We start from the raw sequence: 12,673 nt of genomic DNA, 5'->3' as shown, positions 1-12,673 counted from the left end.
TTTGTATTGTGATACCTGTTCAGATCCCCTGACTGTATAATAATGTTCCTAAAACCAAAACTGAAACGAATACAAACTAAACATATCAAACATTAAAAACTAAACTGAAACAAGCAAACCCACTCTAACTGAAACTAAACTGAACTGAAAACAAAAAATTAAACACTAATGGAAAATACAAAACTATAATAACGCTGCATCCAACACACTGGAAAAGGACTCAATTCATGACGCGTGTAATCTGCTGGTCGTATTTAAAACTTAAAACATTCACACAGTTTGTCGTCCATGCTGCAGGCTGCTGAAGCAGTGCCTTAAAATCTGCCTTGTTCATTTCTGCGCTATGATTAGTATCTCTCTTCTTCTCTAATCTTTATCCAACACTCACAAGATCAGTAAATCTTGTCCTTGGAACGGGTTAACGAGAACATCTCTTCCATACAACACGGCAGATAAGACAACAACATAAAACAGGATGACATTTTGATGTAAATACGTTAATTTTATTTACAAATCAATTTTACAGACACTGTTGGAAACACAGAAAGCACAAAATGAAGGGCTACAGATAACAGCTTCAGTGGGGGAAACAAACCAAGGGAAGAGCGGGGAGGAATGAGGGGCGAGCCGCAGAGAAAACGCTTCAGTCGTGATACATTTTGAAGATACAGCTTTTGATGACGCCCATGTATCTGTCCCACACAACCTGGTGTCTGAGGGGCACAAGACAGAGAGACAGAAAGAGAGCAAACTGTGAGTAAACGCAGCAGAGAGGTAGAGCAAGTCTCATGAGAAACTGTAATTGTGAAATCTGGGTGAAGAGAGTAAATGAGGCAATCTTTGTCCACTCAGCGTAATGGGGAGGGCGGGGGGTCTATGTTTCTCTTTATGAATATCTCTTTGTTAAGCATGTCGTGGTGCAGGGCTGTGTAAACCCTTAACTACATTCCAGAGTGTTTGCATGAGAAACAAGGTAACTACAGTTTAAGAAATCATGGGCGAGATAGGGTGACACCCACTGGCAGAACAGAGACGTCAATATTAGAGAGGATTGTAACATACAACTTAAAGCATGAGCAGCCTCAGCAAAGGGGAAGTAATATTCGGTTTTTGGTTAGTTTTCTCAAAGAGCTCAGCGACATCCTGAGTGTATTTTTAGCCTGGGTCGGCCCCCTGGGGAATGATAACCCCGGCATGGTTGGAGCTGCGCTCTACCTGATAAGCTGTACAGAATAAAAAGCACATTAACTCACTTGAATGTGTCGAGTATGTGTGCAGAGTTGCTGTAGTGAGTGAGGTAGAGCCTCATGTCCGCAGCTGTCCATCGGTCTGAGCGACACGGCTCAATAAACTGGGGGAGAAAAAGGAGGGGAGGAGACATTACATCACACCGTCTCAAAGGCAGACTTTAAAACTGGCCTCTGAAAAACGGGTTGAGTGATCCGTCTTTGGCTCGAAACACTTGAAAAGATAGACATTTTGTAGGAATATGCACCTTCTCCACAAGATCAATGAAGAAATCTCTGACATCTTTTGTGTTGGTTAACTTTGCGGCGATGTTGACGAGGCCTCTGGAAAGATTCTACAAGAAAAAGAAGAGTTACAGTTAAAGAAAACTACTATTCCTTTTCATTGTAGACGTCACTGACTGATTGCATTTTGGATATTATGTGTGTGTGTAATATTTCTCACCTTGAAATTAGCCTCCATCTCATTAAAAGCTTTAGTCTTCCCTCTGAGAGCTGTACAGACCAGACTGAACAGAGAGGAGAGAATGGAAAAAGATAAATTGCCAATAAAAGCATGAATAAAACTGTAATTAAAAGCCAGTAAAAAATGTATTTAATCAGCAAAAATGTGCAAATTTTTCTGTGTTCCTGTTACCTTTTGTGTTGATCCAGCAGATCTTTGTCAGTGATTAAAACCTTCAGTTCTTTCAGCTCTTGTAAAAACTCTTTATCGAGATCCACGTCCATGTCCTCCACCATGTTATCTACAAAGAAAACTCCAGTCAGACACCATCAAATCACTTCAGAGATTTTCCTCATAATTATTATCACTGCTTATTCTTTTCCCTGCAGTTAATAACTGCCTAACATAATTAAACATTTCTACTTTACTAATTGGTAACTACATTTTAAATTAATGGTCATTCTAATGAGAATCTGGACCTCTGGTGGTCAGTGGGCTTCACCGAAGGAGGCACTGCTCTAAATGTTCCTTATTCATAATAACCAGTGACTTTAGTGCTATCTATTTTTTCCATACCTTCATACCTCCTTTACGTTTCACAAAGATACATGATATATGTCTGTATTTGTAAAAAAAAAAAATATATATATATGTATGTGTGCATGTATGACACTGTTTAGCCTACAAAGCTGTGTGTGTTTCTAATATGCAATTAGCCTATTCAGGCAAGTCTCTCTGGATTTAAATACTTAAGGCTCATAGAATAATGAAAGGAGGACCCGATGACACTTGGTGCCACAGCAGATAGTGAGACATCCATGGGCTGAACGGAGATGATGTGTGACTGCACACAGTGTAATCCATGTTGGCTGGCTCACCTTTATCATCTGGACTAAACCCAAAATACTTCCAAACAGGAGCAGCGACATTTTTCTTTTTTATTAGTCTTGTTGCATTATCCCCACCACTCACAGTCGTACAGTCACAAGCTGTAACTGTAGTTGAGTTAAAGGTTAGTTAGCACTGTGTATTGGACAGTGAGAGCCTTTGTGCGTCCACTGAGAAAAAAAAGATGAATGGAAAACTGTATTTCCTGTCTGAAAGTGTAAATGCTGCACAGTGTGTGACGTTAGCAATACAGTTCACTGAAGACAAATCCATCTCAAGAGCATTTTCACTGTGATTACACTATCTGATCAGCAAACTAGTAAGTAGTAGGGCATACATCACCATATCTGGTTCTTATGTGAAGAATTTCTTTTTAGCCCATTTTATGTTTAGTCTAAGCTATAATCTCTTTTTTTATTGCTCTTGGATTTAACGCCAGTGTTTAATCACTCTGTAAGTCTCAAACTAAGACACATTAACATAGTTTCACATGACTAATATATCTGTTATATAACTGATTTAAATGTTATACATGTCCCTTAAATCTCAGATAAAAATGGCAGCCAACGGCCAAAGGAAACAAGACAAACTGCTCACCAACAGCCCCGACGGTCCAGTTGCTGATAAGCTGCCCAGCACAGAAAGCAAAGTCCTGAAATGTGAGATATTGCAGCTTTCTTTTCCCCGTCTCAAAGCGATTGTTGGCAAAGAAAACAATGGCGGCATAATCCCTGAAATAAGCAGAGGAGGCATTATAGGAGCTAAAACAACAAGACAAGACAATCAGAAAGAAATTAATGTTTTCACTTGTTTAAATATCCTGAATGCCGCCATTTCAGGTGTGGTTATGTTAGAGTTAGCCAAAAATACAAACCCATGTAATGAGTCATCATAAAAACTACGACGAAACAGATTAGAAGCAATACCAGTGTTTTACAAAACAGACCTGAGGCAGGGAGGCTTTTACTCCACTCCTCAAACTGATTACCTTGCAAGCTTGTCAGAAAGAAGAAAGTGCTGACGTATGTTCTCCACCAGGGGTCCCTTCAGCTCTTCCACAACTTTGAAAACACGTTTGAAGTTGTCAAACTGAAATTGAACACATGACACAGGCAATGCACTAAAATTACAACATGACTTATATAAAACCTGCACAAAAAATATCAGACAATAAAAGGTGTTTCTCTAAATCGTTAAAGGAGCAGTGTGAAAGATTTAGGGAGATTTAGTGGCGTCTAGTGGTGAGGATTGCAGATGTCAACCAGCTGAAACTTAGAATTCCTTCAGTGTTTTTTGTTCAGAAAATTTTTACCGGGAGCTGAATTATCAAAATAAACAAACCCATTGGTTAACATCGATAAAAACACAGTGACAAGAGTAAAGCTGTTTCGCACGACAAATCAGCATTTCTCCAACACTGTCTGGCATGTTGGAGACGGGCCGCTAGTTTAGCACCTGCTAATATGCGCTCATCCTTTTTCTCTGATAACTTAAGATCCAGACGTTCACAAGGTTTTTACTAGAAGCCGAATTATCTGCAGAGGTCTTTTCCTCTCCAAAATAAACGACCCAGGTGATTTAAACCTGTAAAAACACTGAATAAAGCAGTGTTTTCTGATGCTGCTTGTCACAGAGGGGTTTCTAACTACAGTGGTCAATGCGAAAACACAAAAACAGGAATGGCCCTATCTCGAGCCAGTATCTGGTTCATCTGTTCTGGGCCACTGTAGAAACATAGCAATCTCCATGAGCAAGAACCTGCTTCCTATGTAGATATAAACGTCTCATTCTTCATAGCAAAAACACAACAATTCTTATTTTCAGGTGATTATACTAAAGAAAACATATGTATTACTTTTTATTCCATAGCTGCCAATATATCCAACTAAATCCTACACACACACACAAAAAAATAAATAAAATCTTATTACTGAAACCCAAATCAATGTTAAATTAAAGTTAGTTTATTTATCATCACATAGCCAGTACAAAACTAAAAGCCAGATTAGGACCAGTAACAAATCAGGGAGCACCGATCATTTTAAAACTGATAATACACATCAACAGTCACTGTGCTGCTCAGAGGGCTCCTACCTGTCGTCTGCAGCTCTTTAGTGTCACACCTGTCTTGGCACTGATATCATCCAAGTCTTTCTTGGTTCCTTTGGAGAGCTTCTTCCCCAGGACCTCACGGACAAATGCGTCATCGAAGGCATAGTATCTAAAGAAGGAAACACGGAGGTAAAAGAGGAAACTTGTAAGAACAGATTCTACATTTACTATGTCAGAAACATCAGATCAGACAGCGACGACATCAGATAACTGAAGGAGAATTAATGAGAGCATCATCACTGCACCTCTCTATGAGCATGGTTTGTCGATGAGGTGGGATCTGGAACAGTAGCTGGTTGGCTAGTTTGGATGGGCTGTGCAGCAGACGTTCACACATCTGGAAGGTCCTGTACTGGTCCATGGTGTCACTCAGCAGAACATCTGCACTTGCCTCATACTCCTCCAGCACTCCTCCTTCCATTCGTACCCTCACTGCATCATTCACTGTTGGATAAATCAAGACAAGCTTGGTGAGCCAGTCGTGGCTGCAGTGTAATAACCTGTATGAAATTTCCCATATTCTGCTTGTATTCAGGTCATAATTGTATTTTGAAAGCACACAAGATTGACATTCTTTAATGTTAAAAAAAACACACATTATTTTTCTCATACTGTCCGCTTGAATACATCTGTAATCACGCTGTCTGATACACTCCGTTCCTCTATATAGGCTGTTTCACTAAAATTAAATTGCTAGGCAACAGCTTGTGTCCATGTTTGCTTCCTGTCAGCTGATGTTATTCACATACTTTGCAAAACATTTCAACAAGAAATACAAGAGGTATACTTAACATTGGCTTTCTTCTAATGTGTAGGGTGTAGATGTAAATGCTGCGATTTATGTGCAGCTCATTATTAAGAGTCACTGTGCATTTTCAATCCTATCACATTTAGTGCATAGTTCCCAAACTTTCTGCTTGTAACACAGTGTCTATCCACAATCCCTTGACACTGGTGAGATCTATTACTATAATAGAGTGATTGTTTCATTTGAACAGCTTTCAGGAGTCTGAGGAGGTGAAAATCACTATCCTTAATTTTACAATTAAAAGAGCAAACACTGAAGAAAAGTGAGAAAAATACAACATCATTTGTGTGGCAGCAATTTCTCTTCTTTGTTTCCAATCTTTTTATTCAACCTCCTTTATCCCCTGGCCCCTAGATTGGGAACCACTGCATTTTAATTTAGACTGTAACCAAACTCCTGTGGAAAAACAATAAATAAACAAACACATTGTGTGCATCTTTGCATGGTACCTCTAACAACCCAGGACTCTCTAAAAGCACCCCTACTCATCAGTGTGTCCACAGTCCTGAATAAACTGTTACCACATTAGTCTGTGGTGGGACTCGTACCTGTGTAACCATCCAACCAGAGCTGGTACACCTCCTCATCCATGATAGTGGTGTTACCCACGAACACATCCAGCTCCACTGCCATCTGCGTGGAGGCAAACAAGTACAAGCACATGGATCAGGAGATGTTTAGCATTTGATTAGCTAAAGTAGCTATCAACAATCAGCTGTCAGATTAGCTCAGCGCCGTTAACAGCGCCAAACACACATCATACCTTGTTTTCTGGGTGTTGCTCCACCTGGTTTAAAGCACGAAGCAACGATAAATACTGAAATACAAAGTATACAGCTAAATTCTAATTGTTAAACTTAGAGCTTCTTTCCATGGCGTCATAACTGGCTACCTTCCTCCATTGCAGGCTAGCATCTTATGCTAGCTACGTCACAAAGTTAGCACCGTTAGCTGCGATTAAACTGACAACCAGACAACAAAACGGTAGACTAACACCAAATTAACAAGGCGGCATTATCGAGTAATTAACGGACGTTGTTTAAAACACGAACATCTGCTAAAGTGTAGCCTGACTGTATTGCTATAGGTGCTAAGGTGCTAAGTGTCAACAACAGCAGTCACGCTACACGAACTTCCGGTTTTGTTACGTCAGAGAAAAAGACTGTACATGGACTGTTATATTAAATGTTTCTTTAGTTATCTTCTCAAAACAAAACAACATTTATTTTAATAAAAACGATTTTATGCTGAACTTTAGTTATTTAGTGTTTGCTGGTATAATGTTCCTGAACATCTGACAACAGGCTATCATAGGTTTTATATTAATTATCATATATTGTTTGAGTGCAAATCAGAGGAAGTGTTCTCACATACATTGCATCTTGTGCAGTACCAATAAAAGCCACTGTATGTAGAAAGCCAAAACCTGCATGTTCAATTTTTAAATCATAATTACCACATTGTCTATTACTCATAATATGTAATGAACTTTTTTTGATGCACTTTATTTATTGATTTTTTTTTTTACACAAATAGACAGTAGCTTTAAAACAAATGTACTAGTAGTGCAAAAGGGAAAACAAACAAACAAATTAAAAAATATAATAGCTAGAACCTACACATAAAACAGCATCTTGGTCATATTTCACTTATTACAGTAAGCAATACTCTCGCCCTCAAAGTCAGAGTAAAGATATGGTTTAAAAAAATTAAAAAGTTGGTAAAATTAAGTAGGATATTATTCAGGGATAGCTGGAAAGGTAACTTTGCGAAATGAAGTTTTTTAGGATTATGTGTTTACCACAAAATTTTAGTTTTTTGTCAGGTTCACTAGCCTATTTATAGAAATTAGGCTTTTATTCTGAAACCAAATAATAATAATAAAAATAATAATTCTTCTTCTTCTTATTATTATTATAGCCCATTTATTTTATTTTTATATTGTTTTATCCTCTGGGTTACAACTAGATTTTTTTCGTGACCAGTGAATGTACAGACAGACAAAATTGCATTGAGGACAAATTTAATAAACTGAACACATCAATTTAAGATAAAAGCTGGTTATAAAGGTGTATCTTATCTTATCTTATCTTATTAGGAATAGTGCATCATATTTGCCAGATTGATAGAAATATTGGGGCCTACACTATCGGAAGACCTTGGGTTGTTTTATTACCCCTGTCTTTATTGTATCTCCCCACTTCTAAACCCAAACCTACAGCTGAGTGTTGATGCCCCATGTTGACATGCTGTATATGTGAGCCGTAAAGTTGGCCCGTGTTTAATCCTATTGGCTAAACCAGAGTCACACCGAGGGCGCATAATACAGGCTGACTCCTGAAGAGGTCATTACAGTTTCCGGCCTGCGTATTTCTTATCATCTGTACCTTTGAGTGACAATGCAGAGAGAGGATAATACACCCAACGGACTCCAAAGATGGGATCTACTGCATATGACTTTACAGTGGGCTATAAGTCCTGTCACTCAACACAAATATAGGCTACCATTCCTTTAAAATAAAGCCATCAATGGCCAGATGAAAACTACAATGGACGCTTATGTAAAGACTCAAATTACCACATCGCATTTTCAGCCTGATCTCTGCCCTTCCATTTGAGCTCTTATTTTAAAATGTGTCGGATGAGAGATGGGCCTCTGTGTGAGCACCGGGCCCTCATGTGCTCTGCTTGCTGCGTGTACACAATCTGCTCTCTTTTCCTCCGGCGATTAATCTAAATAAATCCCTGCAAATCCCTCTCCTCGCCCTCCCTTTCTGTGCTTCTGCATGTGTCCTTCAAAATCACAACATAAGGGAAAACGACTCGGTCAACATGTCTTTTTGTCGGATCCCTCGCTGCACATCAACACTCTCGTTTCTAACCCCACATGACACCCTGATTCCACCAGCAGTTCCCCCTTGCACGGTTAACACCCTACATTGTTATGGCCTCAGTGAAACAATAGAGGTGGGACAGAGGGCGGAAGGATGTGGCTGAATGCCTCAGCATAAACCCGTGGAAAAAAGCCTGCAGTCACACTTTCCGCCAGAGTTCTTTGAAAAGAAACGAGTCCAACCAGGAGTCAGTCATGACACAACTGCATTGTACTGTACACCTTTCTTTGTACTGGACTCCAAAGGCGTGTAGGGCCTATTGATGTAGACTGTCTGGTGTTTGGCTAAGGTTTGAGGACAGCAAAGATCTGGTCATATGTCTTTAGTTTTTAAGGATGACATCATTCAAATGAACAGAAACCCCCAGAGGAAGTGGACTCACGCAGGCCTTTCCTACTCATTTCCTCTGCGAGTTGTGCTCATCCGTGTTGTTTTGGTTTCATAGCATGATAAAGGTACAAGTATGTTTTTGAATCCAAATGGGGGCGCACAAGCTCCTCACTGTGGGAACACATGGAGCAGATCCTCACGCACACATCTTGAATGTTTTTCATAATGTAGGCTGAGATGGTCAGAGTCAGCTCAGATGGATCACTGAGCTGCTCGACTCTGTGCTGCCACTGAATATCATTCCATAAGTAGGGCTATGGTATGTAAGAGCCACTGTAAACCTCAAAGGAAACCACAAGTATGTCTGATTACTATCTAACCGACGAGCCAAGGCAGCAGTCATCATAAAAAGTGAAACTTCCGGAAAAATCCCTCAAAATAAAAGCACTGTTGTGGAGGAACATCATTGCATTGGATTAAGACGCCATCAATTAAAGTGAAAGTTAATGCTTAAATTAAAAATGAATTAGAAGTAAGAACACTTAGTTGTAGTTAAATACAAGGGGCTCTCATTTCTTTCATTAAAGGGGAACTACTCTAATTTTTAAAAAATCTGTGTGTTATTCCTGCAGTTTAGGAACAAGTAAAAGAAATGGAACCGTTCACATGTAAAGGGTGTCAGAGGAAATCTTATCAGACGCACATTGTGGGCCAAATGGAAGAGCTACATAGCAAATGGGGCTAAATAAAAAGCATGGTAACAGTAGACACTCTGGCAGCCTATAGATTTGATTAATAGATACTGGTAAGAGTCAACAGCCAAATTGGGGGAGCACTTTTATTTGTTTGTTGTTTATTGGGGTCTTTTTTTCAAATTATCTGTCAATTTTATTTTGTATTTACTCATTTATCAACAGCATGTTTTCCAAGCAAATTGTTAAACTTATCATTTTAATGATTTGTTGATGAGTTATTCATGAAATTAATTGTGATTGTTCAAGAACTTCTGCTCTCAGTTTTAATTTTAATTTTAATTTATTTTATTTTTATTTATTTTATGGGGGTGCAGGGGTTTGGATAGTGTATACATGTTTGTATTTAATCACTATTTTTTATTTCTGATATAATATTTGCTACCTTGATGAGGGTTTGTGTATGAGTGTTTTTGTTTTGTTTTTCCTTTAATTTGTGCTTTCTTTATTTATTCTGCTTTGTGTGTTGTTAGTTATTTACCTCAGTTACATGTCACAATGTTATCTCACACCTTGGGAAAAATAATCTTATATAGGCCTATCCCTTAGGTGTAAGACCATCCATAACTACTTGTCAAAATTAACAACTCTTATCAAATACCTAGAGTGGTATAACTCAAATTTGTGATGCCATAGCGTGTTAAGTTTGAAGATGATAGATAGATAGATAGATAGATAGATAGATAGATAGATAGATAGATAGATAGATAGATAATACTTCAAAATAAGTAGTACTAAAATTTAAAATATACAACAGAAATATACAGGAATAAAAATGTACAATAGAAATAAAGGTCAGGTGGGTATTAATATAAAACAAACATTATGTGGGTTCACAAAATCAGGCTCCCATTCATTGTCTATGGAGCAGCTCCAGACTTAATATGCTATGACGTCACGCGTTTGAGATTTATTTTCTTGAGAGTAGCTCATGTTCACAAATACTGATTAACTTTCACAGGCCACTAAAGTAACATATCGTAATTTTTTAATTTAGGTGGCTTTCCCTTTAAAGTTTCACAAATCGGTGCTTTTATTTTGAATTCTCCTGACACTGACTTCCGGTGGTGCTCCAGCTTGACGTGCAGCTCGCTGCTTAGCGGATTCACAGCCGTGAAAGTGGCGGAGGCGGACATTGTTGTGGTAACAGTCCAGCTCCAGAGGATGAGCAGAGATGATGCACTTACTTTGAGCGGATAAACACCGAGATTGGATTTTGATTTATTTTGTTTGTTTGTTTGTTTGTTTTTGTATCTAAAGAATGAATCGATTGTGAAGAAGCTGCTGCACCGTTACGGACTCATCCTCCAGCCACCGGGGAACGGAGTTCATTCAGCCGAGGCGAGCGGAGCACAGCCTGGTGAGACGATGCCAGCGACGTAAAAACACAACATCTGCAGGGTGTGCATCCGAGGCTGCTGGATTAAGCCTCCGTGGATCGACGGGGCCTTTGTCCGTACAGCACAGAGGAGCCCACGGGGAGGCTGTTGTCTTCAAAATACAGCGAGAGGAGGTAAAATAAGGACAGTTGTGCTCCTGGAGGCCTTTGGAGAACACAGCCTGTTGTTGGGAAGATGACAGATTGACATTAATGAGGGTTTGCGGTGCGTTTTCATACACGACCTCATTAAGGCATCTTCCACGGAGAACAGACACTGGGTTGAGCACAAATTAGGACTTGAAGAAAGCCATCTAAATAAAGAAATCACATGTTTATGCCATGATTTGGCCCCCGGTGCTGTAGTGATTGCATATGACATCTGGAAAACACTGTGTGCAGAGGAAGAGGATGTGATGACTCCGTGTTGAGCACTGAAGCATCCAGCTACATCTCTTTTAATAGATTCTCAGGTACCCTCTAGGTGTAGGTTTTTAATAGCAAAATGGGGAGCGAAGGTGAGGTGATAAATAGGGAGCTGTCAAAGATGTCTGACGAGGATCTGCTGGCGTGCTCCAAAGAGGAGCTGGTGAGCCGGCTGCGTAAAGAGGAGTCGGAGAAAATCTCAGCTCTCATCCAGCGAGGACGGCTGATAAAAGAGGTGAACAAACAGCTGCAGGGACACCTCCTCGAAATCAGGGAACTGAAAGTAATCAATCAGCGCCTGCAGGAGGAGAACGTGGAGCTGCGGGACCTGTGCTGCTTCCTGGACGACGACCGGCTCAAAGTGAAGAAGCTGGCCAGGGAATGGCAGCTGTTCGGGCATCACGCGGCCAAAGTGATGCGGGAGGACCTGGGCGGTTACTTGAAAAAGCTTGCCGACCTGGAGCGCATGCAGGACGGGCTGGTGAAGGAGAACTTGGACCTGAAGGAGCTTTGCCTGGTCCTGGAGGAGGAGTGTGTCAGCAGGAGTGACTCCAGCCCCGGAGGGTCCACCGAGCTCAACCTGCCCTGCATGGTGGCTCGGGATCTGGGGGACGGGAGCTCAAGCACAGGCAGCGTGGGAAGCCCGGACCAGCTCCACCTGGTGTGCTCACCTGATGACTGATGTCAGAAGCTCTCCACTCGAATACGGAATCTGTAGACTAGGGGTGATGTGAGTGACAGGATGGAGACACGGAAGCTTTGTCAAACAATGCAAATCATTTTGGTGCAAAAGCATTAGGGCCTTCTGAATGCTGCAAAGATTTGTGTGCCACCAGGTTTTGACTTGACAAAGAATCTACCACTATTGACATTTTCAGGACTTTAAAGACATTTAATAGATGTTTGCCAGATGATAATGTATCTAAATTTTACAGTGTTTTTTCTAATGACTCCCCTGTTTGGGGGAATTCTCATTTTTCAGTGGTCTGTTGTTGAAAAAAAAAATAAGAAATGGGACCAAAAAAGTGGGTCACATATATAAATTTATCTCATGCACTGGACTAGCCTACACTGGTAGAAGCCTTGTTTTCTATTGCACTGGACAGCGTTACCATGGGTCTTTAAATCACTGATCTAAAGATTCATTTCAATCCAGTTTTGAGCCATATTTAGTCCACTGAATTCCAATAGCACTGAAATAGATGAGTTGTGATAAAAGAAGAAAAAAAATGAAACTATTTGATATTTGCTTTTGCTAGACGCCCAATAATGTGTAATATTTTATGCACTCTCTTCCTCAGGACAGGATTGGAGTGCCATATGTGCATGATGATTGTCACAATTTGTACAGGCCTGTTAACCAGTCTGATGTGAAGGCCCTTCAGGTTTACTG

General features: G+C 40.1%; 2 protein-coding genes across 2 annotated transcripts; one reads left to right on the top strand and one right to left on the bottom strand.

Annotated features, from left to right (window-relative positions):
* Window positions 1-481: 481 nt before the first annotated feature.
* fibpa (fibroblast growth factor (acidic) intracellular binding protein a) lies at window positions 482-6,655 on the bottom strand. Its single transcript, XM_050043067.1, has 11 exons — window positions 6,264-6,655; window positions 6,049-6,133; window positions 4,938-5,136; window positions 4,675-4,801; window positions 3,569-3,669; window positions 3,178-3,311; window positions 1,885-1,993; window positions 1,693-1,756; window positions 1,496-1,582; window positions 1,254-1,351; window positions 482-713 (listed from the first exon to the last, which is right to left on the bottom strand). Exons 2-11 carry the CDS (start codon window positions 6,131-6,133, stop codon window positions 644-646), a joined length of 1,074 nt encoding a protein of 357 aa, XP_049899024.1. The 5' UTR covers window positions 6,264-6,655; the 3' UTR covers window positions 482-643.
* A 3,896-nt stretch (window positions 6,656-10,551) lies between these two features.
* ccdc85b (coiled-coil domain containing 85B) lies at window positions 10,552-12,673 on the top strand. Its single transcript, XM_050043144.1, has one exon. It carries the CDS (start codon window positions 11,360-11,362, stop codon window positions 11,960-11,962), a length of 603 nt encoding a protein of 200 aa, XP_049899101.1. The 5' UTR covers window positions 10,552-11,359; the 3' UTR covers window positions 11,963-12,673.

The sequence above is a fragment of the Epinephelus moara genome, chromosome 4 (genome assembly GCF_006386435.1).
Source record: "Epinephelus moara isolate mb chromosome 4, YSFRI_EMoa_1.0, whole genome shotgun sequence".
Lineage (NCBI taxonomy): Eukaryota > Metazoa > Chordata > Actinopteri > Perciformes > Serranidae > Epinephelus > Epinephelus moara.
Note: the sequence above shows the minus strand (reverse complement) of the source record. Positions and strands in the feature narration are given on the sequence as shown.